Here is a 24,569-nt window from a genome sequence, read left to right on the forward strand (position 1 = left end):
CAAACAAAGCCTAAGGATCGCGAGGAGAGTGATTGCTGTACTGTCAAGGACAGACTGTGGCACTACAGTAGGCCCAGCATAGTTGTGTGTAAAATAAAGCAGATTTGAATCATCTTGTCACAAAATAAGAAATGAGAAATTACTGCATTGAAAGGGAAAGACAAAATTCTAAATTGCGGAGTATTTCTACTGTACCTACTGGCCCCTGAGCTTTATCTGACACACCATTATCAGTGATGTTCCTCATAATGATCCAGAACCACCAAGAAATGGTCGAATTATGCTGGATATTCTCTAAGACTGTGGAATGTTAAACTATAGACAGCCTTTCATTAATTTGTTTTTAATCTTTGAAACTTAAAAGGTGTCTTTCAGTATCTTTAATGTAAGATTTAATTGTTTTTACTCTCAATAGTGCTAGATGAAAAAACATTTTACTAAATTTGAATATGTACATTATTTCATTTGATTCTTAAAACTGAGGTATAGTTGATAGTAAGGTTAATGGCCAACGGTGAGATTAATGGTCACTGTTAAGGTAAGGGCAAGTTCAGATCTTCATAAATATATTTTATTCTGGGCATTTTATCCTCACTGTTAGCCCTAAAGCTTATTTATGAAGTTCAGTGTCTGCGTACTTCCTTTCATATCTGTTAGTACCTTCTATCATGTAGAGCATTATTAAAACCAAGTCCTGCTCCTAAATGTCTTAGTATTCTTTTGGCTAGTGTGTCTCCCCATTCGTTTTTAGTGATACACAAAAAACATTTACCTGAAGGGCAGTCTGTTTTTAAAAGGGTTCTCCATCTTGAGGCCAACCTGGAATCGTACTACATTAAAGTTTGGACAGTTTTGAATCTGCTACAAATATCCTGGTGGGTATCAAAAGCTAAGAAAAGGTCTGGACTATATAATATACAGGGTTTTACTCATGCTGAACTGAATTTTTGTAAGCACTCAGAATGACTCCATATAGTAGCTTTCCACTACCCTAAAAGTGAAGTCAGGAATTAAAGCAGGACTGAGCCCTGATCAGTTTTAAGCTTGAAGTTTGTATTTAGGCACAATTTCTACTAACGGTATAAGATATTAGAAATACTGAAAAAAATTTTTTGTGGTAATGTATTCAAGGGTTAGGTCTGGGCATACAGTTTCTTTTACAAAATGACATGATTACATGGCTTAATAATAACTAAACCGAAAGGTTGTTTTTTGTTGCTGTATTTGCAGTTGGTACTTCAAATTAAGTTCCAGGGTCTTCATAAAGTTCTTGGACAGTTAGTCCATGGTATAGTTATTATTGTTTCAGGTAGAGAACTTTGGGCTGTCTTAAGAATGGGACCATGCATTATATAGAAGAAAAATGAATTCCAAGTTCTATCAAGGAATAAGAATGTCTCTCTTGCCACTGATTATCCTTGTGATCTCTTATTTCCTTTCCTGTATTTTGGGTGAGAAATAGGAGAGGTGGGATGCATTTGGGCCGCTTTCTTTGATTCTCTATACAGCAGCATTCTGTTGGAGAGTAGAGGGCAAATAAAGTTTGGGTACCCTGTACCCAAAGATGTTTATGTTTTAATCCCTGGAAACTATGAGCATCTTACCTTATATGGCAGGAAGGAATTAAGGTTGCTAATCAGCTGACTTTAAGGTAGAAAGATTATCCTGGGTTATGCTGATGGGCTCAGTGTAATCACAAGTTTCCTTACAAGTGGAAGGAGGAGGCTGAGTGAGGAGGACTCAGTTGGACATTGCTGGCTTTGAAGATGGTGGAAAGGGTCAAGGGCCAAAGAAAGAGGGACTGGAGACTCTGGAAAATGCAGGAGAACAACCCCCTCTAGAGCCTCCAGAAGGGAATGCAGCCCTATCTACACCCCTCCTTTGTCTTAGCCCAGTGAGACCTGTCAGACTTCTGACCTCCAGAACTGTAATAAACTTCTGTGATTTTAAGCCATTACATTTGTGGTAATTTGTTATGGCAATGATAGAAAATATAAACAAGTAAGTGAATTGTGACCATTTGATTGGTTAGGGAAATGATTGCCTAGCAACCCCTTCAGCCAACAAAATGTTTAGATAACATTTACAAAATTGATAAAACTAGTGCTGCTGTGTTTAAATGGGGGTGGTCTTGAGCCTGCCAGATGGAATTTCCTATTATTTTAGCAGCGTCCCGAAGGTACCTCTGAATTTCTGGAGCTTCTTCCTTTCTTTAATGATAAAAATGGTCTACCAGGCTTGTGAATCAAAATGGTATAAAGGATGCTATTGAAGTTGGGAGAACCACAGATCGGAAGACCATCTTGAAGTTAGTTACAGTAATCTAGCTAAAATTGATAAGTAGTGGCAGAATGGGATTGTCACCAAGAGAAATGGGAGTAATTGAAAGGAGTAGCTAGTTTGAAAGGTGAGGGGCTATGTAGAAGGTTTGGTTTCAGATATATTAAATTTGAAGTGATGGTGGGAACCCCCTCTCTGAAATTAATCTAGAAGCTTATTAAATGCACTGGAAAGTTTGTGCTAAAGAGGAGGATAATTTTGAATCAGCAGAGCGGAGAAAGAAGTACACACCTGCCCTAAAATCCTTGAGGCAATATGTTGGAGGAAGGTAGTGACAAAATTAACAGCTATCTAAATTGCTTTTCTGACAAAAGTTGGGGTCCTTGGAGTCTTTTCAGTTTGGGGGAAAGAGTTTTGTACTTGAAGAAGTTGTATATAACCTTTATTCTCAGTAGGAAAGAAAGATAATCCCTGTTCATTCACTGTAAATATGCAAAAATGAATTTCCACCCTAGACTTATGTCATGTGGGGGACCCTGCTCGCTCCACCATTTGTCGTGCGGGGCAGCCTGCGGGGTCTCTGGTCCCGCTCCCCGCATAAGAACGCAGGATATGGCTAGGCCAAAAAGGAACACCTACCTATGGGAGTTGGGGAGTCATACCACTATAGTCTCACAGGTGACTGGTTTGGAGACACAGGAGACAGGAGCCACACGATGCGCGACCTGCTGTCCGCTTCTCTGCCTGCCAACCAACCGACTCACTGACTCGACTCTCTCGACTTCCGACTCTCCAACCACCGCAGCCGTGGCAGTTATATCAGTGGCTAACTGGTTACAGCTGACGGCCATCTACTACCCGAGTCAGCGCCTTTCATGTGAGGCCGAGAGCTTGGGAACTGCTCTCTGGGACTCTGTCCCCACAACTTACCACTTACAAGTTTGGAGAAGTTACAGTAAGGTAGTTGGATAAGACAAATAACTAAAAATTACTATCTTTGAAAGTATTTTTGTTCCTGCAAAACACACACACCTCCCATCCAACACACATTAAAATAAAACAAATGCCCTTTAGAAACAAGACTGTCTTTCAGGTAATTAGCACCCTTCTTCAGTGTTCAGTGTATTTCATTTTTAGTATAGTAGCAAAGTATGTCATTTGCTGTTGCTTTCTTCTAAAATTGTTTTCTGCTAAATGAGTGATATAACAAATTTATTGAATTCTTTAGTGCCTCTTTATTATATATTTAGTTTTTCTCTGTGTTCCTACAACTCTGGGACTGCTTTAATCCAATAAATGTTTTTTGATAGTCTTTTTTTTTTTTTTTTTTTTCAATTTGAGATTCCACTAATGAAAAATAACCTTTGCTATTCCTTTTCCCTGGCATTTGTTTGAAGAATTTGGCTTTGCTGTTTCGCTGCTCCTTTATTCCTTTGTGGATTTCTAATTTTAGCCTGCCTACCATGCCTACATCAGATTTAATGAGCTTTTCAGTGGTTTTATTTTGTCCTTTTCCAGGTGTGCTAATCATAGAGGGAAAAAGAAGGGCACCAGAAAGATCATGTGCTTCAGTTAACAAGCTCATGTTCAAGCTGACTCCCAGGAGATGAGGCCACTATAACATGCTCCTCTCCAAAAGTTTGACTCTCAGGGGTTTCCTGAGCAGCAACTTACGATGACCGAATTGACAGCTGCTGCTCTCTGTACTGTATCACTGTTAGTTATCCAACTTTCCTCGGTGATCAGGATGGACAATTCTCATAGCACAGAAAAGCTAATGACAACTGTTTAACATTTTGCTAAGAAACTAAGATAAAGACCACCCAAATACTTAGAAGTTTAAAAAAGGAGGTGTTTGTGGGATATAGCAATTAAAGTCAAATCCAAGGGACTGTGGATGTTTTGGCTGACAAAATATGAGGGTCTATTGTATTCTAGTTCCTTTTATTGTCTAACTGCGTGTCCTTCATTCCTTGATTGATGTGAGTGTAGTCTTTCTGGTTTTCAGGATTGTATCAGTCTAATCCAACCAGGAAAGACAAACCAGTGAATAAGGAGAGTTTAATGTATGTAAAAAATTACTAACTATAACAGGATTGGCTAGTAAGTAAAGAGAGCTCTCAAGAGTATAGAAATAAGGAGCAGCCACAACCCCTAGGGCTAGAAATGAGCACCCAAGGAAGAGATCCATCCAGGCCTGAGATCCAGACCTGGTTGAGAGGATGTGTGGCTCATCGGATGGCTGTGAGGTTGCTGTAGTGAGTGCCTCCTTGATGGAATTTGCCTGAAATCTGCTCTCTGGGTTACTAGGGAAAGATTCTCACAGAGCGATTTCACCTGGTCCAAGAGAGGGCACTGCAGGAACCTGGTGCTGGATAATGGTTATGTACTGTAGGAGCCTGCCAAGCAGGGTGGCTGACCAGGAAGCAAAGCCGTTTCCTCCTGCATTGTGTCTCTGTTGCCATCTACCCATACTCTGGCACAACATTACCCATCAGTGGGAATTAATTTCTTCATTGAATGAATGTAACACATAACATTGTGTAAATTTAAGGTGTACAGTGTTTTACTTTGATACATTGTAATAAGATTGTCTTTGTAGCGATATTTCTCACATTACATAATTATAGTAAAATATTGTCCATTATAGTAAAATAATATCCATTGTACTATGCATTAGATCTCTGGCTTATTTACTACTTGTAGCAAGTTTGTACCCTCAAACAAGATGAATCTTATTCTCCCCAATCCCCCGTATCCTGGTATCCACCATTTTACTCTCTGAAAGTAGAATATTTTTGTTTAGTACTCAATCTCTGGTCGAATCAGGGCAATGTACTGTGCTGTATGCTTTTCTTAAAACATATCTCCATTGCTTTTGCTCCCATTGTCATTTAGAAACTTTTCTAACAGCTGAAATGATAAGACTCCTTTTGACTTAGAGGCTACCGTGTTTCCCCGAAAATAAGACCTAGCTGGACAGTCAGCTCTAATAAATGAGACCGCGTCTTATATTAATTTTTGCTCCAAAAGACGCATTACAGCTGATGGTCCGGCTAGGTCTTATTTTCAGGGAAACCCGGTATTTCTTACTTTTGTGTTTTGTTCCCAGGCAGCTATTTCTTCCTTGCCTCCTGTGTTCTCTCACATTTAAATGTCAAAATAGAGTCATAGTCCCTGGCCCAAATATTTGAGCACTGCTTCTTTTCAATACACTGACTCAGATTAGTGGCTCTATCTACAATTTTAGGAGGAGGTACTTTACACTTCCCTGGTTTAGTCTAACAATATAAAAGTTTTTGTTGTTTTAAAAACAGCAAAGGCATTTTATCTCAGAAAAGGTGTCACTTTTGGAATTTTTATGATGTGTTTGAAAGAAACTTAACCAAAATGCTTGGAGCCATGAATTCTGTCAGTAAAACCTTGAACAAGTAGTCATGCCCTTTGAGTGACAGGTAAACTAGATAATTTTAGGGTTTTCTTTATAATTTTGATTATTTTTCTTGTCTTGCTTTTCACAAATATTAAGGTGCTGTATTTTGTTTGGGTTTATATGCACAGGGAACTATGGATTATGCCTTTGCTGTAATGGATGCAAAATTTTAAATTTAAATCTAGAATGAGATTTCAATTGTCAACAATACCGTTTTTGATTTGGCCTCATTTTACTGCTATTACTACAACTATTAAGAATTTAAGATGCCAAAAAATACTTGTAACCTATGCTCCATAGTCTGTAGATCAAGGGGGAATGATTTAGAAAATGTGATATTCATGCCTAGGTTTTTTTCAGGTTGACTTTCTGAACCCATTTTTTAACTCTGTTGAGCATTTTACCAGACTTTGTGTACCTCCTTATGTAGTATTTGCAAAACTACTTAGAATATTTGCTTTTCTAAAAATTTACTGTGGCTTAATATTGCATTAATAATTCTGAAAAAATTGAATTTCTTTCCTCTCCCTGTGTTTGTATGTCTATCTCTATTTGTGACCTTGTCTGTCTGTCTTTCTGTCTTTGTATCTATCTAATTTTTCTACTAATAGTAATGTCCCCATTTCCCATCCTGAGGACACTGAAATATCAACTCTTCTATACCTTTTTCCGGGGACTGCAATATCTCTACAGCATCTTCTCTGGTTCCCACCTTATAGTGACATTAATTTAAGCCATTGACAATTACTTGTAAGTTTTAATACTTCGTGATAATACTTCTGGTATCACAGGTTTATCTTTCTCTGGCTATTGCATTTCTTAGTGATTTGCTTTTATTTTTAACTCCTGAAGCATTTACCTTCCCCCCCCTTTTTTTAAAATGTAGTATTACCAACTAAATTGTAAGCTCCTTAAGGCTTTTGTCTCTTCTCCAATGAAATATACCCCAAAGCAGGCTATATTAATATGCAGTGGAGCATATAACTTGTCCAGTGCATAGATAATGTCTGCTGTTTTTTTCATATCTTAAATAATTGGGGAACTAAACTATTTATATGTTAGGGTCTTGAATTAGCTCCTCTTTGTTATAAGGCAACCTCAGAGGCAAAACAATTAGCCTATGGAGTGTGTGTAACTCTTAAGTATTGGTCTCACCCTTTCATTTTGATTAAATGAATGTCATGCCAAAGATATTTTGCTCATTCATTTAGTCTGTCACTTACTGATTGCTTCCTGGATATCAGGCCTTCTGCTAAGTGCTAGAAATAAACAGGAAAATGAATAGTATGTAAAGCCTTCCCTTGAAGAGGCCACAGTCAAGTGGGTGGGAAAAAGAATAATAACCTTGTGGAGAAGTGATATAGAGATAGATTTAAAAGGTGTTTTGAAAACATGGGAAAAGGCACTATTATGTATCCTTGCAAAATTTATAGTGTGGTAGCCCTAACCCTGACTGTAGCTGTTTTTGACAGTGGGGCCTCTAGAGAAGTAATTAAGGTAAAGTGAGGTCAAAAGGGTGGGGCTTTGATCCATTAGGTCTTTATAAGAGACACCAGAAAGTTTGTTATTTCTCTCCTTACACACCAAGAAAAAGCATGTGAGAACTCAGAAGGCAACCATCTACAAGACAGGAAGAGAGTCCTCACCAGAAACTGACCATGCTGGACCTTGATTTTGGATTTCCAGCCTCCAGAACCGTGAGAAAATTCTTTTCTGTTGTTTAAGCCGCCCAGTCTATGGTATTTTGATGTGGCATCCTGAGCTGACTGAGATAGGCATCTAAATGTCCTGGAGGTGGGCTTTGAGAAGATTTGTTGGAGGAAAGGGGGGACTCTTAGAATGATTGAGTGATAATTGTAAAACAGTTGGTTGCGTGCTAGGCTTCTGATACATGTAGTTATTTAGTAGGGTACTTAAATTCTAATGAAGTAGACAAAATAGGTCTGTCGTTCCAGCAGTTGAACTCATACTCTGTCTGTGGATGCCTGCACAAATGCAGCCATATTTGTAATGCTGTTGTCAAGTGGGGTGGGGTTAGCATAGCAACCTGGGAACTCAAGGCTTTTGTTTCTTGGCCTATTTTTCTGTGGAAGATGAAATACAACCATTTGTTCAATAAAGGATATCCTTCTTGAGAGGATTATGGCAGTAGTAATGAGTTTGCTATGGGAGATGGGAGTCACAGGTGAATAAAGACACAGAGGTATTGCTGGGTGTTACTGAAATTCCAGCTGAGATTGAGGAACATAAATATTTAGTGGTACCAATCCAAGTAGTGGATTTCTTTCCTCTCTAACAATGCACAGTATAAAACACTCCACAGAAAAGGGAGATGATTGGATTGGTCCAAGGTCAGGAGTTTGCAAAAGGAGTAAGGCAGAAAGTTAGAATGAGGAATTGAGGATAATGAAGAGTTGGAGAGTGAAGCCTGTTCATGGGACCTATTTGCTTTGGGAAGAAAGTGATACTGGTAGGTATTAACAAGTTATGGCCCATGGGTCAAACCTGGACCACTGCCTGTTTTTGCATAGCCTACAAAGAGTGGTGTTTTTATTTGTAAGTGGTTGGGAAGAAAGGGGTAATACATTATGATGTGAAAGTTATATATAATTTAAGTGTCCATAAATAATAAATTTTTGGAACATAGCCATACTCTTTAATTTACATGTCTGTGGCTGCTTTTGCTTTACAGGTACAGAGTTCAGTGGTTGTAACAGAAACTATGGCCTGCAAATCCTAAAATATTTACTGTCTGGCCTTTTCCAGAAGATGATTGCTAGAGGACTAGTAACAGTGAAGATTAAATGTAGTGGTAGAAAAAGAATGAGCATGTTAAATGTAAGAAGTGATTGTAGAATAAGGGGAGTAGGGAAGATCGCAATTGGTATGCCCGAGTCCCCTCTAAAAACGGAGGAGTTGATACTGCAGTGTCCTCAGTATGGGGACTGGGGAGATTATTATTGATAGATAGGAAAAATGTAATACGAAATACAAATGTTTTCCTATACCTTTTCCAACAAGAGTTATTTTTTAAAAATCATTATCTTCTAGGGTTTCATAAATAAGGAAAAGTACCAGCTAAGGCCTAGAGAGGTAAATTATGTTTCCTGAGATCACATAGCTAAGAAGTTGTAGGATTAGGGTTCCAACATAAAACCCACAGTGTATTATATGATCCTTTATTTAAGTATAATTTTTGTTTATGTTGAAAGAGAACTGTGTTAGAATATGACTCATAAGGGACGTACAACTTGATATGAAATTATAACTTGATATACTAATATTCGTTCTACAAATGATTCTTCTAAGAATAGCACATGAATGAAGTAAAATTAAGTTATATTCCTATTGATACAAATCCTGTTGACTTCTGACCAAAGTTTTACATTGCTGAGTGTTGTGACTCAGTCTAGATATATTTTTGTCTGGAGGTTGATAACAATTCATAAACTTTCCTGTGAAGAAAGTGAATAACTTACCTGGAATAAAAATAAAATAGTCGAATAGGAAAACAATGACTTTAGCTATCTGACTTTATTCTTATGTTTAATGAAATAGTTTAACTTTTGGTAGTTTCTTCCCTACAGTCTCCACCAAGGTGTCTTAAGTTAGGTTTCAGTAATATAATATTATTTCCTATCAACTAAAATATTGATATTAAGAAGAATTTAATTTTTTTAAAAAGAAGCATTATGTGCATTTACTTTGAAGAAATCTAAACAAAGGAGTAGATTAGATTTGTTTGCACTTATATTCATATGTCATACTATTGGAATAGATTTACTCTTGTGTAATGACTTGCAAAACTTGAATTTCTTTCCAACTTGTGTCGTCTTGGACAAGGCAACTGCTGGGGTTCAATTCTTTATCTGTGAAATGTAGTGAGCTCTTCGCTCTTCTGCAATTCTTACCTCATAAGAAAGCTCTTTAAATTGAGTTTAGCTTCTGGATTATGGTCTCTGAATCCTCCATGCCTCTCATGGTTCCCAAGTCATAAATAATCAGTTTTTATTTATTGAATGAGGAAATCATCAGATGAAGTCTTTTTGTGAAAGACAATTAAAATATCCAAATGTAAGATAATACTAATTGCTTTGAGTAACTTTGTTGACAGAACATTTAGTACTTTAAAGTATACTGTTAATAAACATAATTTTACTCACATAATTTGGCTTTTGTTTATACTTTGAAAACCAATCTAATTAGCATGAAATAATTCCTTATGTTATTAAAAGTCTTTAGTTCTATGAATTCATTTTAGCCAAATTCAAAGTAATTTTTAACTATTTGTCTGAAAATACACTATCCATTTAAGAGACTAATTTCCTTGAACAAAGACTCTGGGAACTGAAGCCATTTATTGACATTCTGTATTAATTGTGCTGTGTCCTACTCTTTTGCTGGGCCAATAGTGAAGAAGTGTTGAATGCAGCCTGGAGAGATGTACTGAGTTTCAGTTTAAAAAGCTTTCACCAGCCTTTTGGTTACTCAATTTGGACTGTTTTCTCTAAATGAGTTTCATTGACTCAAGGAACTACTGATAACATTTAAACTTAAGGTGAGCGTCCTGGCACTTACTTTACAGCCAATAAAATTACGTATTATGATCTTATGATAACAATTCATTTTTAGGAACTTAAACTTTCTATGGGTCATGAGTAAAAATGAGGATAAAAATTATCCCAATGAATAAAGTGAATAGTATCTGTTGTGTGAGTGTTCATTTCTCAGGGGTCTCTGACTGACATTTCTGGTTGTGTTTTCCTGTTTCTGGTAAGTGAATATGCCTTGTAGTGCATGACATAAGATCTATGAATAAGTCCAAATATCTCTGTGTTATATGGGAAAGAACAAATAATTTACTGTTTCTCAGTCTTTTTTTCTTCATTTGAATGGTACAGGGAATACCACCTGTCCTGTGAAAACACCCTAGGGTAATTATGAAATTATGTGAGTTGGGATTGAAGCACTTTGAAAAATTAAGAATGATATATAACTAGATATTTTTAATGCAGCTTTTTACTAGTGTCTGTCCATAGATAAAATGATAAATGCACTTAGACTTTTTGAAAGTTTTTAAAGGTGCCCTCAAGATAATTGAATTTTGTGACCTTCTAGGTGAAACAAACAAAGCTAGGAAAGATAGCAACTTGTTCAAAATCATATAGTGCATCAAGGCCAATCTTTGTGTTTCATTGTATGATAATATATAGAAAGAATATCTTTGGTGTGAGCTCATGATTTAGTTTACTTTATGACATTACATACTAGTAGAAGAGGATAGACACATCATCTGAACTGATGAGTAATTCTCAAATTGTATAATTTTGCTTTGGAATATTTTAAATTTTTTATTTGAATATTTTGCTTTGTGAACTCACACATTTATTTTTATTTTTTTAAGTAAAATAAGCCCCGCTTAAAAAAAAAAAAAAATTAGCACAGGCAAAAGTTAGGTAGTAACTACCAAAGAGTTTCCCTGACTGCTGCCTGCGTCCAGCTAAGTGAGCGCAGAAGGGCAACTCTGGTCCTAATTTAGGCCTCTCAGTCTAGTTTATGGCCCTAGAGCATGACAGAAGACATTGCACTGTTCTTTTCTCATTAACCTCTGTTTCAGTCAACTTACTTGTGAATGTGTGTATTCTGCCTTTCGTCTTCTGTAGACACTGTTTCTTCTTGACACCTCTAACTTCAGTGTTTACATTTTCATTCTGTAGTTCTGTCTTAAGGAGGTCACTAGGTGATAACTTCACTGGATTTCAAAACTGGTACTTATTTGTTTTCCTTTTTTGGTCTTTTGTGTTTAAAAATGAAACTTTCAAATACGCCTTTTTTTTGGTCATAGAAGTGAAAGCAAGTGAACTATTTCACTTTGTGTATTTGGAAGCTTTTTATGCAGTGCACTATATCCTCTTCACAAATTTAGGGCGCACAGTGGTAAATGACATCAGATGCTTTATTTCCCACTATTCTATTCTGTCTTTGGAACCCAGAGTACTAAAAGGGGAGAAAAAGAAGAAATAAATAAGAGGTTGAGAGAGAGGAAAAGAGATCTAAATTGAACATTTTTTTCAACTCAGAGAATGAAACACTTACTTTTGAATTACGGGCCAGCAGCCTCTGTGGAAATTGTTGTTGCAGGATGGTTTCATGGCTTGACAAATTTGACATGAGTTGTGGCTCAGCTACTCACGAGCTGTGAGCTTGTCTTGCAGTCTCGGTGAACCTTAGTCATATCAGTAAAATGAGGTTAGTGCTTTTTCATAGAGGTATGGTGAAGAATTAGAGCCCAGTGCGTGGTATAACAGGTATGTAGGAAATTGCATGTATGTGTTATCATTACTTAAAAAAGGTTTATATTTAGCATTGGATGTAGAGTTAATTAGATGGTTTTGGCATCTTTGGGCCTGTGAGTAGTGAATCTTAGCCTATTTCCTTTTGTTTTATTATTCTGTATAGTTGAACAAAATGGGTTTGAAGTGTGTGGGTCCACTGATATGTGGATGTTTTTCAATAAATACGTACAGTACTATAAATACATTTTCTCTGATTTTCTTCATAACATTTTTTTTCTTTAGCTTACCTTAGTGTAAGAATACAGTACACAATACATATAACATACAAAATATGTCTTGATTGAGTCATTGGTAAGGATTATGGTCAACAGTAGGCTATTATTAGTAATTAAGTTTTTTGGAAGTCAAAGTTATACATAGATTTTCAACTGTGTGGGAGCTAGGAGGGTGGGGGGCAGTGCCCCTAAAACCCCATATTGTTCAAGTGTCAGCTGTGTTTATATTTCATCATATGTATTTGTTATCATTAAGAAAATAATTTCCCCTCTAGTTCCTTATGTACTCAAAGCAGCCTTGGTCCATGACTCCCATGACAAGATCTTTGAGGGCATCAGGAAGAAAGATCCTTTGTTCATGCCGTCAAATGGTGTGTTCTCCTTGGAATCACTAGTTTCTTCCCTGCAACGCTGGGTGAGCTTGTCCTCACCTTTGCAGAGAAAGGAGCAGCAAGGAGCAATTGGCTGCTTGCCACTGGTTGCTAGGAGGGTTGAAAAATGTGTCAGCATTCATTCTGTTCTCTTTCCACTCTGCGACATCTGTCTGCCATCTGTCTGCATCCCACCTCCTTTGACTTGTCTTTTACCTTCCATGAAACATCCCTAAGCTGCCTGTAAGTCACCATAATACTGAACTGGGCCTTCAGTAGTTCTTCCCCTAAACTAAATACATTAAAGCCACACATCTCGTTTTCAAAGAATAGCAAGCAACTTTTGAAACACTTGGCACGTCATTTCAGGTGAGCTTATGTGATTATGTCCTTTGGCCCCTCACTCCAAACACATACTAGAGAGAAAATTTCAGGGAGTGAAATTTTGTTCTGTGAGTAAATATGACAACTTCTTCTCAGGCAGACATAACTGCTTAAGCTGTTTGTTCTGACACTTTTTCTTATTCTGCCTTTACCTTTTTTTTTTCTCAGATTCCTTAATTTTGGTTTTATTGCTTAATGCAGGACTTGAACACCTTTAAATGGTTTTTCTTTTCTATGTTAGAGAAAATGGCAGAAGTGGGATAAAAAAAAGTTGTGGCTGATATAACAGAAATGCCAAAGCATGGGCAGCCAGTCCTAGATAACTAAAATTCAGCTGCATGGGTTCTACTGATGCTGAAATAGCAGGGAAATTAGAGCTCTGGGGAACATTAGGAATCAGAATTTCGCTTCTTTCTTCATTTCACAGGGTTGGAAATGACATTCTGGAGAGTTGCCCAGAGCCACACAACAAAGTTATCATTGGGACCAAGGCTATACCTTGGTCTCTTGATGTATATTTGGCACTTTTCTGTGATTGATATGGAATTATCTCAGAATTCACAAATGGCAAACATTTCCGTGACTTGATGTTATGATGGCTTTTAAAATAACTGTTTGCTTTATTCTCATAAAAAGTAAAGTGTATTTCAGAGTTAGAGGATTATTGTTCAATTGTCAAAGTATTCAAACTTTTTGCAAACTTCTGGTATGTGCATTGACTATAATCCAAATCCAACAGTCAGGGGACTGGTTACATCCATGTGGTAGGATATCATGCCTCCAGATTTTGGAAAATTTTTGATGTATGAAGAAATGCTTAAGACACATAAAGTGAAAGTCTGAAATAATATAGACAGTGTAATGTCAATATTGTGATTTAAAAAAGCATGTAAATGCTTAGAAAGTATATAACAGTCGTTCTCTGTTAGGATTATGAATAATTTTTATTTATTTTACTTGGTTTTCAAATTTCCTACAAATGCACATACTACTTTTATAATTGAATCAGTGAATATTATGAAAATAAATTTATTAATTTTCCCCACAATTTAAGGACAACGGATATGGTAAAATGACATCTTTGAAGCTCTGTAGTGTATTTGTATTATCTTTTTTTTGTTCCTTGATTTTTCTACTATAGAAATATTGTTAAATGTATTTTTATTCCTTAGGAAATTGTATTCCATGTGTCTTTATTGTACATCATCTACGGTAGTATATATAACTTTTATTTTTACTTTTATTTGTCAATTTTGTTCAAATAATGCATGCACACATTTTAGAAAGTTAAGGGATACCACAAGCCTTGAAGACAATTCACCTGTTTCCAACCTGTGGCCCACACTCCAGAGGGAACTTAGTGCATTTAGCTATTTCATAAAGAAGTTACCTCCACATTGCTAAGATGCTTCTACTGCTCTTTTTCTATTCATTAATTTTCAACAGCATTTATTTTCTGTTGTTATAGATGAGGTGTTAATTCCCACATCTGTATTTACATCTTCCCATCTCATCCTCCCAGTGTGGTTAAATGACTATTCAAATGGAAAGCAGTTGCGTGCCCTGCCCCCTCAACTAAATAATGTAATTATAGTTCCTTTCTTCTACAGTTTTGGTTTTTCCTTAATTTTAAAATTAATCTTCACAGTATACCTCTCGGGCTCTAAAAGCCTTCCCTTGCTCCCAGTGTCTGCAGGAGTGAGTCAAAACTCAATGTGTGTGTGGCCTGTGAGCCTACCTGGCTCCTCTTCATTCTTCTGACCTCATCAGGCATGACTTTCTATCCTGTGCTGCAACTCAGGCACTGTTGTAGTGCTTTGAGTGAGCATGTTGCCTCTTCCTCCTTGTTGTTTCTACATCCCTGAACACCTTTCCTTCCTTCTACGTTCTGTACTTACCGAGGCTTCATTTTCTCTAGGAAAGTCTCTCAGTCCTTTCATCCCCACTCCCCTCCAACAAGTCTGGGCTAGGTACCCCTTGTATAATTCTGTCATGGCCTTACTCATCTGATTTTGTAATTGTTTCTGCTAGCTGTTCTACAGATGTTGCCTGGGGTCCCCGAGGCCTCCTAAGATCCTTTAAAGGGTCTATGGGGTCAAGTACTGGGTTTTTCTATAACATCTGAAAACCACTAATGTTTTGCAAAAAAGCAGGGCTTGTGGGGAAAGTAGCACTCAAAGCCTGTACTACTGTGTAAACCAGTTTACCAGCAAAAACAATAGCCGTCCTAATGAAATTTTTAGTACAACTAAATAAATTTCTACTCTGATTTGTACCTAGCATCACAGTCCTTTACAGCCTTAAATCCTAGGTTTCCTCTTTCTAATTTGAGGTTTAGGCTCTGGAATACAGTTTGCTTATAGATATAATTTTATTTGCATATGGTACCATTTTTATTAAAATTAAAAAATCTGTACATGTATATAGCTTTTATTAGTCTGTTTGAATTCAGGGAAAATGTCTTAGCAATTTTTTTCATCTGCATTCACAGCTTCTCCAGATCACTTAAACACACTGTACCAGCATCTCATTGCCTTATATGTAGAATTTTCAACTTTTTGCTTAAAGTCTTCATAAACTGCTGAAGTATCTCTGTAATATGTGGAAGCTTGTACCTTCTTTTACTCAAACCATGAACAGGTATTGTGAACCACCCCAAGTTCCTCATTACCTCCACATCATTACCCTGTATTCCAAATGTATGTGCTAATCATGTTAAACATGCGTTGTAGCAGATTGTACCGCCTATTCCAGGAAACCTTTCCTGACCACCTCCCACCTGGATATCCTTACGGTTTTCTTTTCAGATCTGTTTGCCTTTCCAGTCAGACCAGAGAGGAAGGAGTTTGGGAAATCTGGTTTCATATTTTTTAACTGGTCCTTGTTGACAAGGTACTGGTTTTTTTCTAGCTTCTGAGCATCTGGTCTCAGATCTGTTGCAGTAGGTCTGAAACACAGATTACACTGCACTTTCTAAAATGGAAATGGAATTGTCCCTCTCTTGTTAATATCTGTAATTGACTCACGGTTGCCTATAGTACGTTGTCATGCCGGGAGGCCTGCGGGGTCTCTGCTCCCGCTCCCCATACAAGAACACAGGATATGGTGAGGCCAAAAAGGAACACCCATGGAGCCATAGGTAGGGGAGTCATACCACTATATTCTCTCTGGCGGCACTATACTCTCACTGGAGGCTGGATCCACACTGTCCGCAAACTGCCATCCACGCTTGCCAGCCCAGCCGCCATCTTCTTGCTAGCCCCCATTCTTCCTTTTTTCGCTAGCGTAGCCACAGCAGTTATATTAGTGGCTAATGGCTCACTGGTTACAGCTGACGGCCAACTAGCCACAGCTGATGGCCATGCAATCACAGTTGATGGCCATTTACTACCTGAGCCAGCACCTGTCTATGTGAGGCTGAGAGCCTGGAAACTACTTTCTGGGCTCTGCCCCCACACTCCACCCCTACAGGCTCTCGCCTCACAATCTACGTGACAAGCGTCTTCCGCGAGGGGCCCTGTGCGAGGAGCCTGGAGGTGAATGCAATATCCTGGACACAGCCAGGCTCTCTGGGCACAGCCAGGGTTTCTCAGGGCACCACCAGTACTTCTGGGCACGGCCAGACTTCCTGGACTTCTTAGGGTACCACTAGTTTCCCCGGGCACAGCTAGGATTTCTCAGGGCACTGCCACTCTCTCTGGGAACAGCCCGACTTCCTGGACTCAGCCAAGGCTCTCAGGGCACTGCCACTCTCTCTGGGAACAGCCCGACTTCCTGGGCACAGCCAGGGCTCTCAGGGCACTGCCACTCTCTGTGGGCACAGCCACACTTTCTGGACACAGCCAGGGCTCTCAGGGCACTGCCACTCTCTGTGGGCACAGCCACACTTCCTGGACACAGCCAGGGCTCTCAGGGCACTGCCACTCTCTCTGGGAATAACCCGACTTCCTGGGCACAGCCAGGGCATCTCAGGGCTCAGCCAGACTTCCTGGACTCAGCCAGGGCTCTCAGGGCACTGCCACTCTCTCTGGGCACAACCAGACTTCCTGGGCACAGCCAGGGCTCTCAGGGCACTGCCACTCTCTCTGGGCCTCTCAGGGTACCCTGCTGGAACAACAGCGACTCACAATCAAGGTGCTTACATATTCTCAATGGTGGCCAGTCAAGACACAAAACCAAATATCCCCCAGTTCCACTACATGGTGGTCTGTTCCCAAACAGTCAAGCTGTCCATTAAATTAGGGATGGAAGGCAATTCTCCATAGTCCATAGTCATTCACCAGGGCTGTCCTGGGGGTAAGGGATGACCTTGTTTTAATACTCCATCTCCACCTCCAGTTTCTTCCCTGCCCAGATCCCAAACCCAAAGATTCTGCTTGAACTAGTTTTGGGTGCGACATGAGTCTCACTAGTTTTAAGAATCTGTCCAGGTGATTCTAATAAGTAACCAAGTTGAGAACCCGTGTGTAGGGGATCCTTGCTATTCAAACGTGTTCCTAAGACCAGAAGCATCTGCTTCACTTGGGAGTTTGTTAAATGTGCTGAATTTCCGTTCCCATCTCAGACCCACTCCATCAGAATCTGCTTTTTAAACAAATTTCCCAGGTGATTATAAGCGTGTTCAAGTTTGAGAGACACTGATCCAGAGCATGGGCTAGATTCAAATCCTGGCTCTACCATTTATTAGCTATGTGAACTTGAATAAGTACTCAACCTCCCTGTACCTCAAATCCCTCATTGGTCTACGCGACAAGCGTCTTCCGCGAGGGGCCCTGTGCGAGGAGCCTGGAGGTGAATGCGATATCCTGGACATAGCTGGCTCTCTGGGCACAGCCAGGGTTTCTCAGGGCACCACCAGTGCTTCTGGCACAGCCAGACTTCCTGGACTTCTTAGGGTACCACTAGTTTCCCCGGACACAGCCAGGGCTCTCTCAGGGCACCACCAGTACTTCTGGGCACGGCCAGACTTCCTGGACTTGTTAGGGTACCACCTGTCTTCCCTGACACAGCCAGGGTTTCTCAGGGCACTGCCACTCTCTCTGGAACAGCCCGACTTCCTGGACTCAGCCAGGGCTCTCAGGGTACCCTGCTAGAACAACAGCGACTCACAATCAAGGTGCTTACATATTCTCAATGGCGGCCAGTCAAGACACAAAAGCAAATATCCCCAGTTCCACTACATGGTGGTATGTTCCCAAACAAACAGTCAAGCGGTCCATTAAATTAGGGATGGAAGGCAATTCCCCATAGTCCATAGTAATTCTCCAGGGCTGTCCTGGGGGTGAGGGACGACCTTGACCTCACCCTCATCTCCCATGGAGGACTCAGCAAGCCTTTCCTCCTGGGACAAGTCCCGCATCCGGGCTGCCTGAGCAGGAACTTCCCCGGCCCACAGGGCTGCAACGACCTTCGCTTTCTCTGGCCTGTGCTGGTTGGGGAACTGTCCACTTCTTTCCACCTCTCCACAGGGCTCCATCTCTGCAGCAGCTGCATGGCTTTTCCTGTGCTGGTGGGAGAACCGTCCAAGGTCCTCCCACCCCTCCACGGGGGTCCAGCTCTCCGGCAGCTGCTCCTCCTGGTCTTCTTCAGACTGGGTGTTCACACGCACAAACTGCTCCACCGTCCTTTGGAGAGCTTTGGCTGGCACCATACCCTACTTACGAAGCTGAGCTTTTATACGTGTAAACTGCTCCAGTACATTCTGGAGAGTTTCAGCCGACACCATACCCTGCTCTCTGCGCCATTTGTCGTGCCGGGAGGCCTGTGGGGTCTCTGCTCCTGCTCCCCATACAAGAATGCAGGATATGGTGAGGCCAAAAAGGAACACCCATGGAGCCATAGGTAGGGGAGTCATACCACTATATTCTCTCTGGCGGCACTATACTCTCACTGGAGGCTGGATCCACACTGTCCGCAAACTGCCATCCACGCTTGCCAGCCCAGCCGCCATCTTCTTGCTAGCCCCCATTCTTCCTTTTTTCGCTAGCGTAGCCACAGCAGTTATATTAGTGGCTAATGGCTCACTGGTTACAGCTGACGGCCAACTAGCCACAGCTGATGGCCATGCAATCACAGTTGATGGCCATTTACTACCTGAGCCAGCACCTGTCTATGTGAGGCTGAGAGCCTGGAAACTACTTTCTGGGGCTCTGCCCCTACATACATGTTCTTAAATTAGAGTGAATCATGGATCTGTAGGAACTCAGGAACCTTCTGAAATTGTATGCAAGACTTCTGATTTGTTCATTGTTTTAATAGAGAGAGGGGCCATAAAAATGATCAGACTCTCAAATACCCACACACACAAATCACTGACTATTGGATAAAGGTCTTAGAGTGCTGCAAAGTATCCAACTGCATGTCATTTCTCAAAAGTATCATCTGCTCTCTTGCTTTAGTATCAGTTGCTTCCTCAGCCTTTAATTCCCTTACTCCTTTAACAGTATCATACAAATCATGCCTTTAAAAGACTTTCCTTGATCCCTGGATTCAGTTCCCACTTTGGGTCCCTCTGGGCTCCGGTAGCAATGGTCGGTCAAATGCATTACAGCACTCCATCCCTTTACAGATGGTTTCTCACTTGAAAGGGGCATGCAAATGCCTTCCTTGTAGACTTATTGTAGTTTTTAATGAGATAATCTACAGAAAATGCTTAGTACAGTGTCTGTCAGCAAGTGGTTGTAGTAGTTCTTGTTTGCTTGATTCTTCCGCTTTCATTTCTCACCAAGCGTCTGTGCAGTAAAGTCAGTGTTGTTTGTTTTGCTGTGATGATTTTGGATAGGTTTGAATTCAGTTGGACCTTAGAAGGCTAAGGTCATTCTTCAGCCCTAGAACCAAATAGGGAGATAATTTTTCAGACGTCTAAATTATGGCATTTCCAGTAGAGCCGTTTGTTAAATGTCTATGCATAGTCAGAATTACTCATAAAATCCTCAGGCATGTGCCACACTAGAAACTGACAGGAACTATTTACCAATCTATTGTAGCCATTTTTTCTTTCATATTGGGAAGGCATTCATTCTTTGAGTACTAGATAAAAAAGTTCACCTGTACTTACAGGCCATGTCATTTAAAAAAACTTTAAATGCCAGTATTGCACTCCACCCGTTGAGATTCTTGAGCCAAAACTAAGACCCATTGAAGGAATAGCAGATTGGTATCTCCTATGCATTACAGGTTACGAAATAATACTTGTGGAGGAAAATGGTGCTGTAAACCCTTGTACTTTTAAAATTATTTCTTTTTGTGGTTGTGGGGGCTATTGGAGCCAGCCAAGTTTATGTGAGTTTGAGTAAGTTAAATAGTAGAGTGATGTGAATTTACAGTATTTCTTCTACTCTTAGAAAGTTTGAAGAGATCTTAGGAAAAGAGCAAAGGTGATGCAGAGACAGGCACTGGGACAGACTGATGAGAAGCTGCCCAGTAGTTTTGTAGCAGCTTGGTACCAGGGAGCTGAGAATCCTGACAAAGCTTGAGACCTGATGGCTTGCTTGCGGGTGCAGCCTTACTTAGCAGAGTTGGTTGTCATAATCTTTGTTTTTGGCTTTCCCTCTTTCCTGATAAATTCAGAAATTGGTGTATGCATTTACTTATTAACTATAGTTGAATGGAGCTTAAATTGTGTATTCAGTATTATATATTGACATTTTTGTTTATCAAGGTACATTTACGTTTCCATTCAAAGATGCTGAATTTGACTTGTTAAAGAAGTTTGTGTGTGTGTGTGTGTGTGTAATATGTGTTGTAAGTGCTTAAACTATTAAAGTTGTTAATAAAATTTGTGATCTTAGCACAAGGTTTCCCAAACAAAACAATTTTTATACACATACACTTAAGAAATGTGTGTCTGTTTTCATTTTTACAGTTTGTAATCAGTGTTTGGATAATATGTTATTCTTTGTGTTCACATTTTGAATTTATGTGATACATTTAGGAATTGTTAGCAAATTTTTAAGTTGAGGATTTTTAAATCAATGAAGCATTCCATGCATATTAGACTAGATTTACCATACTCTATGAAGGCCAAATGGCGTGGTGATTAAGAGCATGGTTCCTGGAGTCTGAAAGACCTGGGACTATATCCCAGCAGTGTTACTTTCTAGAGCAGCACACAGCTCCTGGCCAGATGTAGCTACTAAGCACTTGAAATATGACAAGTATAACTAATTGAATATTAAATTGCATTTTAATTAATTTATGCCTAGGTAGACAACATGTGACTAGTGGCTACCATATTGGGCCTTACAGTATGAGGTGACTTAACTTTTCTGTTCCAGATTTCCCATCTGTACCAATGCGATCATACTTAAGCTGCCTTTGTGGTTGTTATAAGAATAATTAAAATAATATATTTAACGCTATATGTCCTTTAGAAATAAATGGTAGTTAGTTATAATGACTATTACATATTTGATAAACTGGAATTACTTTCTTTTTGGGTATTAATTTAAATCTGTTTATTTTTATTCTTCCCTTTCAGGATTAATTTATTTTTGGAAATCAAGTGCAATATTAAAACGAAAACAAACCATACTACATTATTGGAAGCCATTTCTTCTAATTTTATTGCATTTTAAAATTTATGATTTGATTTGAATACTATCATGGGAGGAGCTGTGAGTGCTGGGGAAGATAATGATGACTTAATTGATAACTTAAAAGAAGCTCAGTATATCCGCACTGAAAGAGTGGAACAAGCCTTCAGAGCGATTGATCGCGGAGATTACTATTTGGAAGGCTACCGAGACAATGCTTACAAAGACTTAGCCTGGAAGCATGGGAACATACACTTGTCAGCACCTTGCATTTATTCTGAAGTTATGGAAGCATTGAAACTTCAACCAGGATTGTCTTTTCTTAACCTGGGAAGTGGAACCGGATATTTAAGTACAATGGTGGGCTTAATTTTAGGTAATTTTATTTTTGTAAAATTCTTTTTTAAAAAGTAAGCTGAGTTTGTATTACTGTTTATGATTTACAGCAGTTGTAATTTTGTGTACAGTATATGTTTGAATGTATATACTCAAAGTAGTTGCCTTCCTTACTTAAATGGAAACACAAGGTAGTAGTCATCTTTTCTTATTCTCAGCTCTGAGCGTGATAGTTGCCTTCTGCATTCAATCCTAGACTTAAAAGGCTCTTGGAACTATTTTCCAGCCCCCAGTCATTGTGTGTACTTAAAATTGAACAGCTGGTAGGCAGGAGACTCAGGAGTATAATATGTTTCAGGTAAAGTATTCTAACTGCTGGCATAGAATTTGATAGTTATCAGTGTCCCGTTTTAAAGGGAATGCTGCCAGGTTTTTGTTAAAGATACAGGAGTATGTGGGATGCAGAGGATGTGGCACTGGTGGGGCAAAGCAAAGGGTTGAAAGAAAAAAAAACAGAAGAGAGAAGTATATGTCATTAAACTTTCAGCATACTTATTGTTTGTCCTGCCAGGCATTATTTCTGGTGTGAGTATATAGCAGTGATCAAGAGGGACAAAGCCTTTGAGAAGCTTACTGGGTGATTACTACAAGGGCTAGGCATTATTTAAAGCACTTTAATATAGAGTAACTCATTTAACGTTGCTAAGGATCCTATGAAGTACAAAGTGTTATGATTCCCATATGTATAGGTGAGTTAAACCAAGGCATAGAGAGATTAAACCTAAAGTCACATAACGAGGAAGTAACAGCTGGAGAACATGGAATATGAATGGAAAAAGCATGGCTGAAGGAAAATCTGTAAGACATGATGTTGGATGGAGGATGAACAACCATGAATTTCACTAAGCCACTTAGTATTGACTGATTTACTGAGTGCTGCCGTGTGGCAAGCGTTAAGGGAGAGCATTAAGACCCATAACATAGATTCTTGCCCTTAAGTTCACAGACTGGTGGGGGCAGAGAGACAAAAACCAGCAGTTCTCATCCAATGTGATACTATAGTTAAGATATATGCCCAAGTTGTAGAGATGAAACTGGCTTAAAATTTACTCCTAAGTGATGGGGAATCACTGAAAGATTTTAAATAGAGAAGTGACTATAGTAGGATAATTATGTCCCATTGTGCTGGAACAGTCCTAGTTTATCCCTATAGTCCTAGCATCAGTATTAATACGTCCTTTTCTCTCCCAAAGTGTCCCAGTTTGGACAGTAAATATGTGGTCACATATGACATTTAAGGCATTTTTAGTCTTGAAATTTTCTCTCCTACACACTGGCGTCTTACTTTCTCCCCTAATTGTGGAACCTGCAATCTATTTTGTTAAAAAAAAAGAAAACACTTTTCTCTCACAAGTGAGTCAGTTCCTGATATGTAATAACTACTCAAAACTGGTAACAAATTATTATTTTTTACCAAGAAAGATATTTAGCAGGTTATATTTAGATTTGGTTCTCCTGCTGTCAGGAGACAGGAATTTCTCAACAGATTGGGAACCCTAGGCATCTATCACTTCTATCACTAGTGCTTCTTTGAAAAAGGAATCTGTAGGTTTTCAGACAGTTTCCAAATCAAAGGAACTTAGTTGGGGGGGCAAGGGCTAGGGAGAGCTAATTTCAAAAGTGAGAGTTACCCTCCTTGAACCAGTGCATTTCTTCACCAGCTCTGGCAACTTTAGGCTGGAGTCCAGGCTTCGTACCATCTCTGGCCAGCCTCAGAGCACCTGTTATCCTGTCTTGCACTTCTCCAACCCTGTCATCCGGCTCTTGCTGAGGGAGGTCAGTCTAACCAAAGCTCTGGCCAGGGAGAAGGTCATAATTAGCAATCTTGCTAGCAGTGAGATTGCTCCCTTAAACTACATTTCTTAGTGTCAGTTTTCAAGAGATTAGATTACTTTGCCCATGTGCATCTGTAGGGTGACCTCAACCGTCACTGTATCTTGAATGTCCTTTAATCCTTTAATCCACACCGGAGAGCAGTGTAGGGAAGCAGACTCTTGTGCAAATGATCCGCAGTGCACTAGATGCTTTCTTCCTGTTACAGGCTGCAGGAGTCCTGGGTCTGTGTTCCATGTGTGACTGTGAGCACCAGGCATTGTTCCTGGGTGTGCTGTGTGTGATCCTGCACAGTCAACACCAAGACATAGTTCCTCCTCTTTCGATGGGAATAGTTGTTTTGTGGGAAAGATAAAATAAAAGCATTTTAAAGAAGGAAAAGGAGGGGAGCATTTGAGATCTTGCGCCCCAGCACATGTCATCAGGTTGGCTCAAATAAACGTAAGAATTCCCTACAGGTTGGGGTAGGGGGAAGAAGGGAAGGGAGAAACAACAGTCTGTACAACTAGGATTGCATGATGACGGCTAATAAATCTTGGATCTACCCAGCTGCTGAGGGAGCTTAATCTTTTTTCCCCTGCCCCTCTTTTTTTTTGTTTTTTGTTTTGAGAACGTTTAAATCAAGGAAGAGAGGATACATCCATAAAAATCACTTAGAACTAGATCCAAAGAAGGTTTACGTGCTCCCTATAATTATCTGAGTATAGTGAATCAGATTTGATTCTGTTGCTTCACCGTAACTTACTAACAGAAGTTCACGCTTTATT

General features: G+C 39.5%; 1 protein-coding gene across 6 annotated transcripts in view; it reads left to right on the top strand.

Annotated features, from left to right (window-relative positions):
• Nucleotides 1-24,569, top strand: part of PCMTD1 (protein-L-isoaspartate (D-aspartate) O-methyltransferase domain containing 1) — a 70,071-nt gene that overhangs the window by 10,365 nt on the left and 35,137 nt on the right. Inside the window, exons 2-4 of one of the 6 annotated variants that reach the window (XM_074318924.1) lie at nucleotides 7,302-7,410; nucleotides 10,126-10,271; nucleotides 21,519-21,949. The exons of 2 other annotated variants lie outside the window; for them this stretch is intronic. In XM_074318924.1, coding sequence (XP_074175025.1) covers nucleotides 21,643-21,949 — 307 coding nt within the window. In that variant the 5' untranslated portion in view covers nucleotides 7,302-7,410; nucleotides 10,126-10,271; nucleotides 21,519-21,642. The remainder of the gene's footprint in view (nucleotides 1-7,301; nucleotides 7,411-10,125; nucleotides 10,272-21,518; nucleotides 21,950-24,569) is intronic. 3 more of the 6 variants (XM_019712565.2, XM_074318925.1, XM_019712564.2) reach the window with 3 other exon arrangements.

The sequence above is a fragment of the Rhinolophus sinicus genome, linkage group LG14 (genome assembly GCF_036562045.2).
Source record: "Rhinolophus sinicus isolate RSC01 linkage group LG14, ASM3656204v1, whole genome shotgun sequence".
Classification (NCBI taxonomy): Eukaryota; Metazoa; Chordata; class Mammalia; order Chiroptera; family Rhinolophidae; genus Rhinolophus; species Rhinolophus sinicus.